General features: G+C 46.7%; 1 protein-coding gene across 1 annotated transcript in view; it reads right to left on the bottom strand.

Moving 5' to 3' along the window:
• Positions 1 to 20,480, bottom strand: part of LOC142576087 (protein ABHD15-like) — a 239,217-nt gene that overhangs the window by 7,381 nt on the left and 211,356 nt on the right. Inside the window, exons 3-5 of the mRNA XM_075686024.1 lie at positions 11,903 to 14,188; positions 7,107 to 7,347; positions 6,484 to 6,700 (exon numbers count right to left, since the gene is read on the bottom strand). Coding sequence (XP_075542139.1) covers positions 6,484 to 6,700; positions 7,107 to 7,347; positions 11,903 to 12,204 — 760 coding nt within the window. The 5' untranslated portion in view covers positions 12,205 to 14,188. The remainder of the gene's footprint in view (positions 1 to 6,483; positions 6,701 to 7,106; positions 7,348 to 11,902; positions 14,189 to 20,480) is intronic.

The following is a 20,480-nucleotide window of genomic DNA, read 5'->3' as shown; positions in this document are numbered from 1 at the left end:
ATGAGGTCACGAGATCAAATCCCGGCCACGGCGGCCGCGTTTCAATGGGGGCAAAATGCGAAAGCACCCGTGTACTTATATTTAGGTGCACGTTATTGAAACCCGGGTGGTCCAGATTATTCCGGAGCCCCCCTACGGCGTGCCTTATGATGAAATTGTGGTTTTTGCACGTAAAACCCCGTAATTAAACAAATTGAGCCGGAACGCTTGTCCCGAGCGCGCCTCGAAGGAGCAGAGCGATCGAAAGGGAACACCATCGGGGCCGCACTATAGTGCGTGAGGCGTTGCGTGAGGGGAGAGTGCGTCGCCGCGATAACGTGTCACGCTCAGTGTCGCTCTCGCAAGCCTGTGTTAGGCGTCCGTTCCTGGTCCACGCAAGCTCATGCCTGCGCTCTGACTGCGCCTCGGTAAGGCCCAAAGAAAACGCTCTCGCTTTGCCGCGAGGTGTTCGTGAACTCTAATTACGCTCCGCGGCATTCAATTGGTCGTTGGGCCAGCAGCAAATTTCAAGTCGGCCCACCCTGAAATTCAAGTTTGGCTACCCCTAAATTTAAGCTGGCGGACATGCGAATTACAAGTTGGCCCACCTCGAAATTTCAGCTGTGCCACCCCCATCCCTCCCCCACCTCCAAGCCTTGAGTTGACCTACCCCTAAATTTAGGCTGGCGGGCATGCGAATTTCAGGCTGATCCAACCTCAAATTTCAATTGGCCCACCGCCAAATTTAAGACTGCCCTCCCCCAAACTCCAGGTTGGCCCACCCCCAAATTTAACTTGGCCCACCTCCAGATTTCAAGTAGGCCCACTCCCAAAATTAGCTTGAGCCACTCCCAAATTTAACTTGGCCCACCTCCAGATATCAAGTAGGCCCACTCCCAAAATTAGGTTGAGCCACCCCCAAACTTTAGTTTACCCACCCCCAAAGATAGAACTGCCCGCTCCCAAACTTCAAGTTGGCCCATCCCCTAATTTAACTTTGCCCATTCCCAAACTTAAGCTGGGCCACCCTCAAATTTAAAGTTGCCAGCCCCCTAAGTTGGCCCAACCCCAAATTTCAGTTGGCCCACCCCACATTTGAAGTTGGCCCACTCACAAACTTCAAGTTGGCCCACACCCGAATTTCAGTTGGCCCACTTACAAATTACAGGTCGACCCAAACCTAAATTTCAGTCGGCCCGCCCTTACTTTAAGCTTCCCCATGCATTTTCTAAGGAGCTGTATGTATTTCTATGGGTGTTCTTCCTTTTGTGTTGAATTGTTCGTTATCGCCTGAAAGCTACCAATTAAGTACATTTACACTATCATAAAGATTAAACGTCTTAGCTTTGTAACTTACACATTTTTTCTGCTGATACAAGGCATTACACTTTCCGCGTGACAGGGCTGCGTAGCTCGCAAGGACGCTTACGCATTAAACGCAGTGTACCTCCTCTTTACCACTGAAAGAGGCGAGCCAACAGGATTCAGAATTATACACAAATACAACCAATACCGTTCGCTGAGTTTCCTGAGTTTAAAAGTTTAACAGTTTTAAAGCGAAAGCTTTAGTGGCCGCGAACTTGCGATTTCGCCGTGGCCGTTTTCCGAGGAGGCACATGACGTCACACCGCGTTCCTCGTCGTTGCGCTCGCCTCCGCTCGCTTCGCCAGCTACGTCGCATGCCTGATAACGTGTCGGAGGATTGAAAAGGAGAGCTCGCGTGCGCCGCAACCACAGTTGAGGTGGCAGTATGGACGGCGACAATTCTGATAAGCAAGAGGATGCTTGGAATCGCCATCGGAACGAGATCAAGAAGAAACGAATCGCCTAGGAAGCAGACGAACAGCACGCCGAACGACTGGCTAAACGCCACAACATAGCTAGACAACCAGACTAACCGGGACTTGGAATCAAGATTAACCGAGGCTAATCATGCTATGCTTTAGCTTTCGCTACGTATATCCTGGCACAGCCGAGCTAAGCCACTGTCAATTTTTTTTTCGTGCATATCTGTCTTTGTGTCACTGGTGTCAGGGTAAACATGAATGTCTAGGGTGAATTGATAGGCGATCCTGACACTACGGCTCAGCCAGACATAATATTTTAGCTTGAAACAACGAGCCTTCATCTTCCAATTAGGCCAGCATTTACATCAGCAGAGCAAAGTCATTAAGCTGCGAGCGGACTCCAGCAGCTCGCTCGGCCCCTATTTCAGAGGGGAAGAGTAGGTGTACTGGGCGTTTTTTGTGGGTGGAGCCTGTGTTGAATTGTTAGGCTGTCATCTACTGTAGTTTTGTGCATAATGCAAATAAACTTTTTTCCAAACAGATTAACCAACTTTTGTAACGGCCTGCCAGCACCTGAGTCCAGAAGAGGAGGCAATACTTCTAGTGCCAGTCACATAAGAAGTGTCGCGGGTAGGCCACAAACGGAGTAACTGAGCCTATATAGGCCTCGTGGTACTCTAATGGTGTTTTACCTAGGCCTCTTTAGTATTCCCGGTGATGCATTAACAGACATGGTGAACTCGTTTATTAAGATTGGCTGAAAATCTTTTCGGAAGGGCATAGTTTGTTTTATTGTGAAAGGAAGGCATGGATCCGAGAAAGCCTATGTCTTGGAGGCCAATAACGTTACTGAACACTGAATATGAAGTAGTTGCGACCGTACTAGCATTGCGAGTAAGACCATTCCCGAACGAACAAATCTCCACTTTGCAATCGTGTCGAGTGTGGGGATGGTCAGCTTTCGCGAATCTCACACTCATAAGAGATTTGTTTCCCTATGCTAAGGAGAAAAGAACACCAGGCAGTGGGACGTGCTCCTGCGAAGTCCCGTCTTTGAGGACCAAATCCTGGCCGTCCAGCGCGCCCGCGATCGGGCCGGCAGACTAGATCTGTCAGTCCCGTCGTGGGATTAGCCGGGTGCGCGTTTTATCGCGCTTTGCTGGACCAAATAAAAGTTTATGCATTCACTCAGTCACCTGCACGTTTCTCTAGACCACAGTGTAATATATATATATATATATAAGCTTTTTATAAAGTAGAACGACGCTATCTTTTAGCCATTCTACGTCACTTCGAGCGTAGCCCAAAGAATTTACATAAAAGATCAAGTTACTCTACCCGCGACACAAGACACCTTTATTTCAATAATATGTAAACGGAAAGCTTCCAAATTAACGGAGCGCGAGGGGAGGATGTCCTATCACCGTTGTGCTGTTCATCACGTTTCTTGAACCCATCATTCGAATGACAGCTAGCTGCGAATCCACCAAAGGTTTTCTCATGCCAGCGCTCGATACTGTAAACATTACGGCATCCGCGGACGATATCTAGATTTCCGAATTTGATTCTTTACGTTTCCGTTGCCTTCTAGAAGTATTTAAGAGTGCGCAAAGCTCTCAGGAGTTCTAAACACATCTGCAAGTAAAACGCTCCGTTCTGCACACTTCCTAGCATCGCTTCTAGACGCAATTAAACAGGTCAAAGCGATGCGGGTCTTGGGTGTAGTCATCGAAGCTGGTACAGTTTTCAAAAAAAAAATTGCAGTTTCACCCGAAGGGCAAAGCACTGACAGTGATAGCAAGCTGCAGCGTTGCCTTCGAACTCCTCGGTTAGTGTTCTAACTCTACGCGGGTGGGACTTTGCGCGGACGCGACAAACGCGAGTGAGCCAAATGTTCTGGCGCATTTAAGATAAAAGATGTGGGCTCTGAATGAAATACTAATTCCCTGAATTTTGAGGAACAGTTCACATAAGAGCACTAGACCTCGCTTGAGCAACATCGGCGGCTGACTTTTATAGATTCTACCTGTCGCATATGACACAGAGAAAACATATAGCATATGCACACAAACTAAGAAACATCACGTCGACTGTGACGGCGACGCTCTCGGCGAAAATTCGCCTCAAGTGTTCATCAAATTGCTACCGCAATGTAGGAGTTTTGCAGAAAGCAAGGAAATATTGGTAACGTCGCAAGAAACTCAGTTGTGGTTGTTGTCAGTTTAGCCTCACATTCGCCGCACGAGCTGTAGTTGCAAATACGAAGGTGTTTGCATGGTTTATTTAAGCCGTGCACGTTGCTCTAGTACCGCGAAAAATAGTGAAGCGCCTCACGACAATCGTAGGAGATTTATTCTGGGTAGGTAAACCGGGAAAGTACGAAAACAAAAGACGGAGAGAGAGATAAAAGAGATGATAAAGACAGGGAGCTTAACCAGAAGACAGATGTACAGTTTTCTATAGAAAACTTCCCCAGTGCCCCAGTGTCTCCCCTTGCCCCTTCCCCAGTGCAGGGTATACCCTGCACTGGGGAAGGGGCAAGGGGAGGCAGAATGAACTTTAAAAGAAGAAGAAGCAAAAAGTGCACAAAGATGAAAAGAGTGGGAGAGGGGAAAAATAAAAATACTACGAAAACAAAATGTTTGCATTTGCCTGACAGCCGCAGAAATAGGGGTTCGCCGGAAATTAAAACATCCTTCAGAGCACTAGTGGCAAGAACGTTCCTGGAACTTTCTGGCGAATCCTGGGAGACGATTTTTGTTTTATTGCCACGTCGGCAAGTCGAGGCACCGTAAGACATATATATATATATATATATATATATATATATATATATATATATATATAGAACGCAACCAGTATCATAGCAAGTCACAATTTCCCCCGAAAGGCGAAGCACATTATTACAATAGCATATTATTATGCAGTTATACGAAGTAAGAATAGTAGTTTTATTGGCAGTATAAACTTGTAAACATAGACATACTAAATTAACAAGCGTGGTGTCAAGTCCGCACAAGCAAACATAAAAACATCTCACTCGATGACCGCGGACGCTCGCTGTCAAGATGCTGGCGTGAGGAAGCACGGCAGCGGCAGCGAGCGAATTGACCTTCGTGCTGCCTCTCGCTTCAGCGTGAACTAAGCAGCAATAATATTGTACACACGAAGCTACCAGCACTTAGCAAACTCGGCCCCCATCGCAGATCGCTTTCAAGAGTAGGACACGCGTTTTCGCGCACACGCGCTTTCTTTTTTCAATGTATAAAAAGGCGAAGTGGAATTCCCTGTAGTACCATGCTGAGCGTGCTGTTCCAGTAATGACAATAGAAGGCAGGGGAGGAACAACGCTGTATCCCGCCCGTGTAGCATTGTAGTAGCCTCCCTCATTCCCTTCTTTTTTTCTTTCTTCCTTCGTTCTCCCCTCGGTGGCAACATATCTGTGGTGTCCTGCGGAACGCAACTATGAAACGAAACTAATGTGCTGTTGATATATATGATTTTGTTGTGTGGAAGCACAACAGAGTCACAGTTCATCTGGTCTAACGTATTTCATTGTTGTAATGTCTAAATAAACTTTCCTTCATTAGTAGTTTTTATGGACACTGGCCAACACAGACATCAGCTGGAGCTGGTATAGAGGCGTTGCTTCGGTATGTAAGGTATGCCTCCGGATTGCCAACGGTGTGATAAATTTGACTTTGCGCTCTTGGCGTTGTATGTCTCATTAAGGCATTGACAATATGTATGACTACGTAGCTCCTCCCCAGACTGTGACAGCACGCGCACAGACAGTTTCATATTGTTCATTCTACTGTTCTTCCATTGCGATAGCAATTTATGTGGACACTCCGTGCGAGTTTCTGCCGTCGTAGTAGCCGTCACTGTGATGTTACGTATAAAATTCAAGTGCGATAATATCCTGTCACGCGCCGAACACCGTATGCTGTGGGTGCGAGGGAAAGTGTGTGAGGGCGAGCCGAGAAGGGCGGTGGCTTGATGCGCGCTGTCTTACCGTGCGCCCAGTGTTGGAGGCCGCGTGATCAAGCACGCGCTTAGGGAGGAGAGCATACGTCTCCTCTTCTAGCCCTGCCGTGGCTGCGCATGGCTTTTCGCGTGGCTAAGCGCATACGCGGCCCGCGCACCATATATTGAAGATAATCTGCGGTGGGTGCCAAGGTACCAAGATGGGTACGAGCCTAAATGGCTGATGACTTTGTGCGCGCTGTTTTCTCGTGTGCCTATTGCTGAAGGTTGCGTAAGCAAAATTTTACAGTAAAGGGTTATGAGCAATGAACTGATCAATCGCATAATAACGTAACTACCAATGAAAGGATAAATGAGTCAAAAAGTGATAGATGGCTGTTCCAACATATGCATTTCCCTGCAGTTCTGCATTTGGCCACGTTCCGTCCGGTGTATTCCAAGGCACCATCTTGAGTCGAGGACCTTCAGTGGTTATTCTTTCCTTACTACACTTCTAACTGAACAACAGGTAAAATAGATTCAGATTTAGTTTTCATGAACACAAAATTGTTTACATTGTAGATAAACCGACCAATGTGAAAAAAAAATTACAGACGCTTTGTCAAGATTGTTGAGAACTGGCCAGTTGTCATCCAGCAGCCTGTGTTTGTGATCGCCTATGGCCTGCAGAGATGTGTCCGTTACGCGTCTCCTGTTTCCGCCATCTAAGTTGTTCATCGCTAAGACGTACCGATCGGCCAGGGCGACTGTTCGAGCAGTTTCTCGGGCTCGTAGAGCGGCGAGATGGCTACGGCTGCCAGCAGACCCGACGAGGAGCCGGTGTCACCCAGATAGGCAAGCAGTAAGTCAGCGCCCGTTCCGATGCCTAGCACGGCCACGCGACAGCGACCGTAGTGGGCGCGCAGGAACCGCACCGCTTGCCGTAGGTCTCCAGGGTCGCCATACGCCTGCAATGTGTGCTCGTGGTCAAGTTTTCATCCATCTCGCCTACCAAATTCTAGCAGCTCCTTCACCGCCCTCTCCCTGCCATGCATGTCTCCTGCATCGGTTGCCCTATCGCTTTGCGCACTGATCCTTAGGACAGACCGAATGCTGAGCAGGTTAGTAGGATTTCGTGGTACGGAAGTGCAGGCGTAAGCAACACGGTTGCGACAGAAACGATAAAGACCAACGCAAACATCTACTCTCAACTGGAAAATAGTAAAGTGGCGCAATTTGAAGATAGAGAAGTTTTTGGCGCACGCTTTAGGTAAGGCAGCTCTAACTAGTCAATAACGCGCACACGCGCATTACAATTGCAATTGCAATTTCTCCTTGCGGCTGACCTTCCATACCACGGGCTCAGTAACTCGCCTGCAGCCTCGGCGTAGTGAGCGGGCATCCGGCGTGTCCCCTTTGAGTGAGCACCACGGCTCTCATTCCCCGCGCTAGAATGGCCCGGCACGTGTCTCCCACGCTGCATGGGTCTCGGCCCAAATCGGGCAGCACGAGCACGATGAGCAGCACCTCGTCCGGGTTGGCCGGCTGAGCCGAGGGCGTGCTGCCCGCCCAGTCCAGGGCTACCAGTCCACGGTCACGGAGCTGCAGATGAGTCCTGCGATAGTTGACGCGCCGCGGTTACAGGCAGTTCAACTTGAACGGATACATATATACAGTACAATACAATAAAATGCTATACAATACAATACAATACAATATAATTTTCCTTCAAAAAGAAGGAAGTTGTGGGTAACTTCTGTCCCTAAGAGCAACTTGACACTCGGTTTCTTTCGGTTCTCTTTCGGTTAGTTTACAAACAATGCCCTGGGGAACTTCGAGTTTCTGTTTGAAGTTTGTCCACTAAGTTTAACGGGCAAAAAGCAAATGGCGAGCAAGAATACTGCGTTCAACACTATTTATTCATTGTACCCCCAACTCCTTGAGATGAGGTGTTCCTCCTAACCTTCACCTGAATTTTTGGCTGCTTGATATTTGTGCACGCGACCACTTCAACAACAACCAGTCACTAGTGCTGGCTGGGACGACTGCAATATCTATTTAATAAAGGCAAGATATTTTTAGTCATCGTTCGCCATAGCAGCGCAGAAAACAGATATTTTTTGTTCCAACCACCCACAAGACGCACGTCATGGAGAGCCTGCTGGTAAATGCCGTCTCGCCCTGCGGCACATCCGTGGTTATATTGCAGCTCACTCAGTCACTCACTCACTCACTCACTCACTCACTCACTCACTCACTCACTCACTCACTCACTCACTCACTCACTCACTCACTCACTCACTCACTCACTCACTCACTCACTCACTCAATCAATCAATCAATCAATCAATCAATCAATCAATCAATCAATCAATCAATCAATCAATCAATCAAGCTATACTTGGTTATGCTAAGTGCAGTTTGTAAGATGCAGAAGAGTGCTCTAGGTGTGCGCAGTTCCGTGAACTGGAAGCTGTAGAAGGAGCGATACTCAGTGATCTGAGTCCGAAATCACTGGAGCCACGTAGGCCGTCCCAAATGAAGGTGAACACAAACCAAAATACAACATGTATTTCGACATGGATGGGCGAAATCTCGCTTGGCGATTAATTGCGTATTCGAGCCTTGTCGTGTCTACTGACACCGCGTTCTAAAAACTAATTACTAAACAAAATTAATGAAGCACTATTTTTACGCATTTATTCCTTAGGTGTCATCGTAGGATCGCTAGGAGAAAGTGAAGGTAGCCAAGCGTTTATCTCAGCGTAGGTATTCGTATTCCTTCTGAAGTAAAGTAAATGTCTCGAGTATAACGACAGGCTACACACGTCTCTTGGCGTCCACGTAGAGAAGAAATACATCTTGAATGCGAGACGTGACAGAGACAAACGCATCGCTCTAAGCCGTTGATCACGGGGGTGTGCTCGTTGATGTGAAAACGTAGCCGCGAGCGAAAAGCGAGCGCTAACTGGGACACTACGTGACAGAGAGCTATGGGTTTGTCTCTGCGCCACGTTGTGTATCGTGTTTTTGCCTTCGAGCTCGCCACCACCCATCTCCTTCCCGTTTTTTCTCTTCTCATCTCGCTATAATATATTGCCGTGCCAACCACCGCGCACGTATTATCAATGTTCTTCTTTTCATCTCGCTCCTGCTACCCCGACAGATTCTCACGGCATAGCTCCCTTGCTGAAAAAATGGAGGTGCGATGATTGTAGGCCTTGTGTAGCGTTCTTCGCTGTCTACCTGGATCCTCAGTTCTACAGACTGCGTATAATATTTATACGCGAGAACGATATATGTTACCGTTTCCACGTCTGAGCTTAACGCATGGCTTTGTATTGTTGATGTGACAAGCCTTCTTTTTTTTCAATAAAGAAAGCGAAATTTCAGCAAATTAAGGAAGAACAAAGTGTCTGACAGTATAGTCGTAACAGGATATCTCAAATGTGGCACATCAAAAATAATAAAAGGAATGCTCAGTCGATTGCATTAAGTAGTAATAGAATAACAAGACGGCTACGACAAAAATCCGAGGACACCTAAGCACTTTCTATGCATTGTGAATGCGAAAGCTTCGATGTCTAATTGAACAGCCGTCCTTCGAGTATTGCGCTGCGAGCAATGCGCCATAGCGATACGTACTGCCCGAGCCAGCAAGCAGCAGCAGCCTGCGGTGCTGGCTCGGACACCGCACGCCGCCTTCCGAGAGCGAGAGCGACGGTGACGTGGCGTCGCGGCTATGCTCCCTCCCCTCACGCAACACCTGGTGGGCTATAGCGGCAGCAGGTGCACCCCTTTCGCACGCTCTTCTTCGTTGAGACGCGCTCTTGACGAGGCGTCGCAGCCAATGGGGCTTAAGGTACCCTTGCGAGGCTACGTGTAGACTACAGACGCCGGCTTTTTCGCTCGATGGGTCATTTGACGCTCTCGCGTAACAGAAAAAAAAGCGATTCGCACTTCAATTTAGTTTGCTTCGTACTACATTCGTACCAGACCTTGATGTGCTAACAATCTCTGCTTCTCATCTCTATTTATTTATTTATTTATTTACACAATACTGCAGGCAGCAATGCTGCCCAAGCAGGAGAGGGCTTACAAAAGATGCTTTGTCAACATATTTTCAAATGAAACATAAGAAGTGCATGCAACAACACATTCCGGTAAATGATTCCATTCTTCGCTCGTAAGTGGAAAAAATGATTTTTGAAAGATTTTAGTTCGAGCAAAGCATTACTGAACTACTTTAGAATGAAAAATACGCGACGAGGAGAGTGAGTTCCTATCCAGGCATGGCTTCTCACGCGCTGTACTATTTCATTTGTAATGTACCTACAACACAACGCGTCTCCTCATCTGCAGTGACTGCATCTGTGTTCGTTAGCTCTTATGTTTGACACAGCAAATCTCATTCATACCATGTACTCCTTTCGCGTGCTCGTTGCTATGCTCCATTTGTAACGCTCCGTGTCTCTTCATCCACCTCTTAAGCCGAAGTTTTTATCCAGGTGGCATCTTCTGTTTCATGCCTCTCGCAATCCCAGTCGACGCGCAAGACTTTATTGAATTGGCAGCGTCAGTTGACCATATGAGTCTTGGTCATAGTGAAGGCGGTTACCACACCTAGACCAATGCCGCATGAGATAGTTTGACAGTACGCAGAAGCGGAGATTATAAATCCGTCTCGAGCGAGTGGGCTGAACCACTCACAAAGATCAGTCAGTCGGGGCGAGATTAAATACAGAAACGAGCATAACAGCTACTCCAGAAGAAAAAAAAAAGCATTTCAGAAGTTACATCACCCAAATTTTTTATAGGCTAAGTAATCATCTAGTTCCGGTCACATAGACCGAGAGCACCCAGATTTCATGGGAAACGAAGGCCTCAGTACCTGAATTCTTGACATCACAGGAGTAGGCTGTGTGACGTTATGCAATAAAATGAGGATGCTCGCAAGAAAGCAGAGGGGTTAGAGATGTTCATAATTTTGACGAGGCGTGGCTCGCCAACCGAAACATCGGGAATACTAGCGCCACGTCAGGGCTTCGACCAGCAAGACCTTTTTAAAGGGAAGCTTTTAAAGCGACGCTTCCTTTACCTCTTTCTTCGACTTTCCTGCTGCTGCTGGTGCTGCTGCATCAGCACGCCGCTAACGTCTTGATCGCCGCTAACGCAGACCACGCCTGGACGTAGTTGAGACGCAAGCCGCTAACGGCGGCCGCGTCGAGACGTGGTTGAGATGTGGTCATGTCAGAAAAACATAAAAGGCATGCCCTGTCTGTGTTTTGTTTCATAATATTTGTTTATGAGATGTTCAAAATTCCCAGGAATAACTTAGTAAAGAATATAAGACAAGGTATGTGCCACGTAAGTGGAAGGGCCTGCGCGGTTGTGGTTCAGAATGATTACTCGCCTAGCGACGCCTGCGGCGTCAACACCGGAATTTCTGCGACACGGGGCCCTTAACGCGATCACGTTAGTACATGACAGGAGCGCGGCAAAACGCAAAGACGACCCGAGAAGCTCGTGTCAACATTTACGCCAAGTCGCGTGTGCACAATGCCCTCTGGACGCCGTAACTAAGCGTGACCCCACACAAATACAGTGCAGGAGCTGTCGCGCTTGTCTCCGGGCTCGCCCCCAACAGCAACGACAGTAGAGGGGGTGAGGGGGGGGGAGAATGTTAGCGAGGGAATAGAGAGAGAGAGAGAGAGGAGGCAGTTTTGCGAGCTAGAACGCTACAACCCTGAATGGCGCCGAAGGGTGCACTTAGTGCCGAGGAGACGAAGGCTCGCATAAAGCGTCGAGTGGAGCAAGAACAACAAATACAATCGCAGCAGCCAAGGTAACATTTCACACCACGTCAAGACTGTCGTGTGCCGTCAATATATCACCGCCAAATAACAACGTCAATGAACGCAAACAGCAGACAAAGTTTTGCTTACATCGATTCCAACAGTGCGTGGGATCTGCATATTTTACACCTAGGACCTCTATTTCTGTCATTAGTGTTGAAATTTGTCCAGTACATTATTAGTGCGGTATGAAACAGCTATATATTCCCCGGCAGAGTACTTCCACATCTAGAGAGATGTGCGCAACCTCGTTGATAGCTTTAGAGACACGGCAGAGGGTTGTGACAGACGTTCATCACGACTGCTTCTGCTCACCTGAAGAAAGGCACCTCCGTGGATCGCCGCAACACGGTAGCCGCCAGCAGTGATTGGATGGTCGGGTGCCGCGCCCAAGGCGGCGGCGCGTAGGCCTGCGTCAGCGCGGGAATAGCCGTGGCCAGGAACCGCGAGAAGTCCGACTCACGAGCGACGAGCCGCGGTCTTGAACCACGGGGTTCGAGACGTGGTGACAGCGCGTGCAGCAGCAGCGCCGCAAGCCACACCAGCACGGAGAACGTCGACAGTGGGGACAGGAGGAGAAGTTGAATGGCCTCCGCCATGAGTCCCGTTGAGGTCATGTCGAGGTCATGTCGTGGCGAACAACCACGGGAAGGACAGGAACGCGTCGCACGTTATACGTTGAGTCTTGCGATCTTCAACATAATGTGGCACAGTTGGGCTGGTATCTTGAGTTCTCGGCGTGGCTAACACGTGATTGGCCAGAGACTAGAGACTTGATTGGCCAAACGCTGTAAGCGTTAGTAAGGTTGCATTTTGTAAGAAGGGTAACTGATGCTCACGTCAGTTAACTGGATTGCGCTCAATGTTCCTGGCAGTAACACTGTGGTGATAGTTCACAACACAGTACGCCGCAGTTTCGGTTTCCTTCGGTTGTTTTGATTCCACTTCAACGTCGATGAGCATACACTGTGATTGAATCACGTACGTCCAACTGTGGGCTGTTCCCTGGACGAGGTGACGTACTCGAAAATAATGACTTGTGCCACGTCGCTCGTTATGAAATGTCACAGAAGAAGCCGCATGAACGAAGCGTACTTAGGTTCGCTGGCTGTTACAGCAGATTTCTTGCGGTCTGGAAAGCTATATCAAGGATGACCCTGATATTGAACACACAGAAAGTTAGCACGTGGCGTTGAACACGGTGAGGACTGGATTCCCTGAGCCTGATGCTTGTAGACTATAACTGTATCACGACGGGCTTACAACTTGAGCTTTTCTTCTTCGACTGATATGTCTATTTTGGACGTAGCTCACGTTGTCCTTTTTGATTGGTTGTGAAAAAAGAACCACACTTTTGAAATGTCTCCACATGTTACTCTTTCCTCCAGTAAAGCATTGTCATTTGTTTTGAAATAAATTTTCATCACTTTCAGTGAAACCTTGCAGTTTTTGCTTCGTGGTTTCAAACTACCCTATAGTCACAAGCGGTAAATAGTGCCATATTTCACAGTCATATTCAACAACGTTTGATTTACAATACAAGACCATGTTAAGCACAACCAAAAGTACCATCATTCTGTCCGGAGATATACACTGCTGTTTCACATAAATCGATGAGGAATTGTTGTATTGAAGTATTAATACAGTTCTCCTGCAATCAAACGTGAAGAAGTAGCGCCAGGGCTGTGAAAGACTTCAAATAATCAAAGCATTCATATGAATAAATTTTGCACTTCCGACTTGCTGGAGATTTGTGATTGTATTCATTCGAACGTTCACGAAAGCTTAAGCTCAGCACATCGCCGTGAATCACTGTGAATGTTAAGGCGAGCAATATGCGATCGTTCATGGACTGCAATTACACAATGTGATCATTCTTTTTTCTCGAATTGCTGCCAGGTCGCCTCTCATTATCATTGGCTGGAACAACGTTTTTCGTGTGAGTCTTCACGATCAGAGTTTTTATAGCTAAGCCAGAAAAAAAGCGGCATCGTTTGATTAGAGCCGGTCCAGTCGTTCACATCTTGTTAAATATTTCCGGGCTTGGTAGCTAACCGAACACTTTGTTACGTAAGTAGGCCTCAAGCTTAATAGCGACCCATCCAGAAAGATGTCTGTCAGAAAGAGGAAACCTTTCTCGAATGCGTTTGCTTGCAGTGCGTCTGTTCGTATGCCTATTGAAAGAAAGAAAATGAGGAGACCAGGTAAACTGGCAAAAAAGTGCGGTGGTGATATATTAGTGTCCTACAATAATACGTACGAGACGACGTAATGTGGACAAGAAAGAGATAATCTTGTTCACCAAGTCGCTTCGACGTTTCTTATACGAAACTCGTGTTACGCGACATCCCCCACAAATTGTATGTGTGTGAAAGTAAAGGCGATTCAGCTCAATTCAATGCACGTCACACATGTTCAAAGTTGGCACTGCGCAGCATCTGTGACAGGAGGCTACAGCTTTGCAGGCGGGGGTGTCGAGTCGTCGTACGGGCAACGCAGTGCTGTTTTTTTTTTCTGTTCCCAAGTCGCTCGTGTTGTCCTTGTAAAGCACTGCACACTACTGTCGCCGATGGCCTTGGAAAAGGTTTCCGGTCGCGGTACCTGCGTCAGACAGGAGACAGAGAAGTTATAACGGGTGGCGCAACGAAGATAAGCCACCTCCAGTTTTATTGAACTGCTTTCAAGTTTAGGAGTGCATTGAAAGATATGACCAGGGGAAAGGTGGCAGGAAAAAGATTAATAGTCGATTTGATAAAAAACAATTACTTGTAATCGAAAAGCTTGCAACTCTTTATTCACAAAGACTCATAATTTCAAAGGCACAAGAGACTTGCAAGAATGCCGACGTCATATTAATACATGATAAGGAAGACGTCGAAGAAATGAATAATTTATGCCCATTAGCTCGCTTTCGGTGTTGTGCAAAGTATTCACTAACATCATTTCTGCAGCATTGATTTCGTTTAACCCACAGAGCAACCTGGCTTTAGCAAGACACATTCAATAATGTATCAATAAATCATATCCATGTCATCATAGGGTAGATGAGAAACCTGAAAAATAGTACCATTATATCAGTATGCCTTTCTTCAATTGCGAAAAAGAAAACATATTCGACGTATGCATGAACTCATTTCCGATGACGTCAAAAATTGTGGGCCCATCATTTTCATAATACCGAGTAGTTGAGAACCGCGAAGGCGTACTACATTGCGAAATTAAACAGAAACATGTCAAACACAGGCATTAGAGACAAGCGCACGCAAGACAAAAGAATTATCAGTTAAACGGCATTACGTACTAGTATCAAGCAAAGACAGTAAAATGAAACCAATAACAGACTTGCCAGCGTGTCTGTTATGCGAATGAATGGGGGTTTAAGGACTACCGAAAAAAGAAAAAAAACAATTTTTTTAATACGCAGCAGCCGTGAATTCTGGCACAATCAATATTTTCGATCGAAGTTATTTCGCAGTCCCTGTGGGGATCACGGAGCTCGTAGAGTGTTCGTTGTGGTCGCTGTGGTCGCTTGTGTAGATGACGTTTGATTTTTTTAAATATTTTTATGTACTGTGTTATGAACGTAGAAATGCGCGGGTGCGTCAGCTATCTCATCTGCGAAACTCTCAACTTTATGTGCGTGTTTCCAGATGCTTTCGTTCACTTTTACTTGTTTACGAAACTGTGTGCGTATCTTAAGTGAGTAACTGTGTGCGCATCCTTTCGCTTTATTATGTGCCTTCTTTACTCGTGCGTCGGGCTTAGCGATTGCGCCTGGTATTTGAATGTCTCCAGTGTTTTTCATTCTTATGTTTTTTTGCTCATTAATTATCACTTGCCCTTCGAAGAGGAATAGTGGCGCCAACAAAGGCACCAACCACTCATTCAATTTTATTTGCCCAAAGTCTGCCGTTGCTCGTACTCGCACAAGGAGGTAACAGCCGTCATGCTCCAAATTTTATTTTCAGTCTATTTCATCACTATTTTCTGCATGACGCGGCCGTCTAGCCAGGGAAAGATGCAGAAGATTTTAAATGGTGTTACATAAAGTGCACAACGAAATGTAAAAAAGAGATATCTTCAAGAACATACACGCCAAACTGCCTCTTCCAATAATTCTCAACTTAACATCGAGGCTCCCTTGTTAATTACAACACAATACAGTGCGTCGTGAAATATTTGCCAGCGAGGCAACGCCCTTGCGTGGAGCCCAACGAGAGACTGCCGTCTCGAATTGCCAGGCAGAAGAAGAACAGTAACCCACACCGGCTTTAGCATAATTGAAATCTCGCGAATAAAATATGCTACAAAGGAGTCTGGAATAATGAGCCCACATGCAGATTTTAGATTATTCCAGTCACCGTAAGTGCTCGGTACACGATTATGCGCTCGAAGAAATTTAATCTCCAGGCGAGCCCCTATTCGCCGCGTGAATTATAACGTCGAAGAAGAAGAAAAAAAGAAAGGGTTCAGTTGCCTTTTAGCGGAACGCCGTGACATCCTGCGTGTGAAGATTTTCAATGCTTGATTAACCATGGCTAATCTAGGACCTGCTTCTGTTTAAATTGCGCCCCTTTCGAGACCTCACCGCGCATTATCTTTGACTTCAACGACGAGACAGCCGGCAAAGCGATTCTTGAAGCTTACTTATGCGTGAAGACGGCTGCGAATCAAGATCCTTTATTCGCAGAAACTGTGTGCCGCGGGATACCGATATCGGGTCACAAAGATTTGTGGCTTCAGTACACGGAGCGCAACCGTTGTGGAGCAGATGGCGAGCGCGAATATGGTTAAACGACTGAACACGAAGATCGAGAATCAAAATGCAGAAAATAGGCGCCGCGAAAAAAAATAAAAATAGAGGAAAGGCATGCGGAGAAATGGCTGTCAAAATCAATATAGTGTGGGTGGGGCTGAGCAAAGTTTTGCCGCCTACGTCCTCATTTCGCAAGATTGATTAGGGAGGCTTAAGAAGAAGGTCGTTTCCATTTCTTCTTAAATTGGCTGTTCTTTCCACAGCTCTGATTCGTTAAGGGTAGGTGTTATGGCTGTGACATCGCCGATATGAGCAAACGGAAAGAAGCAGGTTGACGTTATGACATGCGTGATTAATCGACCCCAACCGACCCTTGCCAACGCGTAGCTATATCCTCAGCCGAAAACTGGTGGGCAGGCGAGGTGAAAGTTGGCAGTGTTCGTCGCGCTCGAGCGAAAGCAAGAAAATTACCCTGTAAAGTAAAACAAGAATGAAAAATAAAGCCCTAAGATGCCAGCAGTGAAATAAAAATGACTTCACAGAAATAAACGTAGTAGAGTGTAGAAAGTTGTTTGAGTTGGTCACAGCACGAAAAATTTGGATATGAGGGGACAAGAAAAAGCACTGAAATACTTGCGAGTGTCTTTGGTTTTTTTCAGTTCATCGCCTTGATATCAAGTGAAACCTATGAGCGAGCCACCAGGCTAATCTTTGAAGGTGTCGCTAACAGTTCCTTTTCTTTTAGCCGCCATTATGCTCTGCCATCTATATGGCCCCGACTTGCGAATCAAGGCAACAATACCGCGCGCATGCTGCTGTAAAGAAAATCTCGCATAAATGATGAAATGGTGGAGGGCGCTGTGTGGCAATTGCTACTGCAATTTTGGCACGGTGCAGTTATTTTATTGAAGAAGCAACTCAATTTTAGTGTATCTCTAATGAACGAGCTGTCAAAGCAGAAAATTGCCGCCAGGGACAGAAGAACCTTAATGAAGCGTTCCTCGTTGCTCAGCTTTCTTTTTATTCTCCTTAGGATGTTCATTTCGCCTTGCTTTTATAGTCAAATAAGAAGCGAGAACAAGATTTGATCTTTTTTTATTTGTCTCTCTAAACATCTGTTTGACACTTCTTGTAAATCTTGTAAACCAACCACGTTCTAAGCTGCGCACTATTTTACTTAGACCTTGAGTTTGTCGGTAGTCGCCTGTTGCTGTTCGCGAAACGGGAAGTGCGTATATGACTGCCTCGGCGGCATACCGTAGACCCACTGTTACAGCTGCAGTCACGAGCCTCTCCCGAGACGGCGCTACATCACTCTGCCACCTATGGCTGGGAGTAGCATTTGGGAACTCTTGCAGTATTATTGGAATTGCCGATAAGCCAACGTGCCGTCTGAAGCAACCACCGAACATTCTTTTCGTGCCCCTGCCATCAGTAAGGAGTCCAGCGCAACTGTGTGTATAAGACCGGCACTAAACAGGCTGAACTAAAAAAAAAAAAAGAAAGCAAGTTTCTGAGCTGAAAGTTCTGGTACCATGGCCGCATCCGTCGCTGGGGCAAAATTTGATATGCGCGCTATAGCGCAGTTTTTCAAGTGCGTCGGCTTCAGCACCGGTTAATGGTCCTCCGGTGCATGCTCCCACATGCGCGCAGTTTTTCACTCTCTATATACCTCTTCTTCTCTTTCTTATTCCTCCCTTCCGTAAGCCTCAATGCAGGGTAGCAAGCAGGTCGCTCGTCTACTGGTTGACCTCCCCATGCATTTACTATCCTGGATTTCTCTCCCCTGTTTTTCTGCAATGAATACCTTTGTCCGAGTTTTTTATTGCCTATATATAGCTAGCTTACACCGGCGTTCCGCACGCCGTCATGATGTGAGTGCAGGGAATGTCGCCGTTATTCTGAAGGAAAACAAGGGGACACAGAAAAAAAGAAGAAGATTCCCTGTGTCAGCAGTAAGACGCGATGGTTTTTCATCGTGGAAACAAGATCGAAATAACGTTGCAACAACGAGATAATTTTCCAATCTTCGAGTTTAACTCATTCCTCTCCTCCATCACTTGTCACAGCTTTTATGTACCCATTTATAACTGATGGCGGCAGGAGCTGTGTAGACTCAGCAACGTTGTCCATCGAACGTACAAGAGACTGTCGGATGCTTTACTTTTTTTTTGGGGGGGGGGGGGGAATGTTTGACATAAGGCATACGAGGAATAAAAGAAAATAGTATAAATGCTTCGAATTCTTCATCGTCCAGGAACTGCAGCTACGTCTGTGCAAACTTATTGTCCATCACCCAACCAGTGTATAGTTATCAGGTACGTCTGACTTCAGTATAGCGATTCGTAAAATCTCAAGACTTATCTCCCGCGATCCAGGGCACATCCAAAGCAGGCGTCGCGCATCCGACGTTGTCGCAGGGGCTGAACACTAGCGGCCGTGTTACTTGGTCGTCTTTTGTCGATACCCAAGCCCAGGTAACGGACGGTGTAAGGGCGACTACAGCCCGAAGCCTCTGGAGAGATACTTCGTGTCCCCGGGGCAAGGTCACGGTGTAGAAAGCCGACACACAGAGGAAATATGGCGCTTGTCTCCCGTCGGAGGCTGGATTTCCGCGCTCGGCAGGGAGCGCGGCCATCCGCCGGGAGGGATACACGTCTCTTAGGCGAGGCAAGCGATCGAGCCATTTGGTCTGCCATGTGGTCGAAGCGATTCCCACCACGCTCTCGTAGCCGCTGCACCTCAACACTGAGACGTGAGGACTCAGTGTGGAGTCTGGGAATTTCCCCACAGATGCGTAGCGTTTATGTAACTCGGTTGTGGTGTTACAAAAACGCCAGGATCGCTTTCATTATCCTGCCTACAACACCAAATTTTACTGATCAGTCTACCAGGCACGATGCTACCTCAAACGCGCTTCTTCGTTCGTCTTCATTGCAACCTGCAGTGCTTGGACAGAAACGTCTACGGTTTGCAGCTTTCCGTCACGGAGCTTATATATTAAAATTATGGACGCACATGCTGCGAAAACGTGGGCGCTCACAAGTATGTTCGTGCAAGAAGAAGAGCATGAGGACGAAAATCCTGTGTGCAAGTTTATACGTACATCTTACACAGAACGGAAAATGTAAGAAAAGAAATTAACAGGTGTAAAAAAGATCAAAAAGCGCTGCTCTGTGGAACAACTGTTTTGCCCATGGAAAATATCGGCGCCTCTGCTTAATGAAGGTACCCTATTCGAAGCACCGCTTGCAGCCTTGCGGGCATGTAAGATCAAAGGTTCGCTGCATACATCGCAGAGCCGGGTACAAGGCATTTGCCTAGTCTCTGCCTCGAGGGAAATCCGTCTGGAGAAATTGCGAAATTTCCATTACAAAGCCGCCAAATAAAAGCGGACAAGCCGCCGCTCTCAATTTGCGAAGAAGCTGTAGAACTGGCTTGGCAAACGAGAATTCTCATGCACAGAACATCAGTGCAAACGCGTATGGATATTTAATATTATTACTACTTATTTTGAACACCTACGCTTGACAAAAAAGGGAAAGCGAGAATAAAGAAATAAAAAGAAAGAGAGCACTGAAGAGAAATGGCACCGAGGGAATTCTGCTTACTTCTATATCTCGTCGTCAGGAAATACCGGTATCGGTGCTGTTTAGCAGCTACCAGTGCGGTTAGGTTGTCCGGGCACCAGCTCCTTTGGTAAGTGTACCACGGAAAGCTCAATTTAACCACTCTCAATAGTGTAAAAGTTTCAGTTAAGGAAGCCCACGGCAAGAACGAAAACATAGGAAACAGAAGAGTTTAATGAAACTGCAGAGGTTGCTTATAACCGCGTCTGGTTCGAATTTCTAATTGTAGTTCTTCGGATGTAAAGCATGTGAAAAAAAGAATTCTGAAAACGCAGACGCATTAGGGCGCAGCAGCTGATATGAAGCAAGTTAGTGAAAAAAAAGAAAACATTCTATGGCGATGAAAGCAACCCTTATACAACCAGTTCTCATACGAAAAAGCCTCCTGTGTGTTCAGTATTTAGACGATGAAATAATTAGCGATGTGGACACAGCGCAACCAGTGATTTGCTCGCAAACGAAGGTGCACTCTGGGATGTGAAACTGAACCAGACGCTCCAGATTCTTG

This window comes from Dermacentor variabilis, chromosome 3, assembly GCF_050947875.1.
Source record: "Dermacentor variabilis isolate Ectoservices chromosome 3, ASM5094787v1, whole genome shotgun sequence".
Taxonomy (NCBI): Eukaryota; Metazoa; Arthropoda; class Arachnida; order Ixodida; family Ixodidae; genus Dermacentor; species Dermacentor variabilis.
This window is presented reverse-complemented; position numbering and strand designations above follow the sequence as displayed.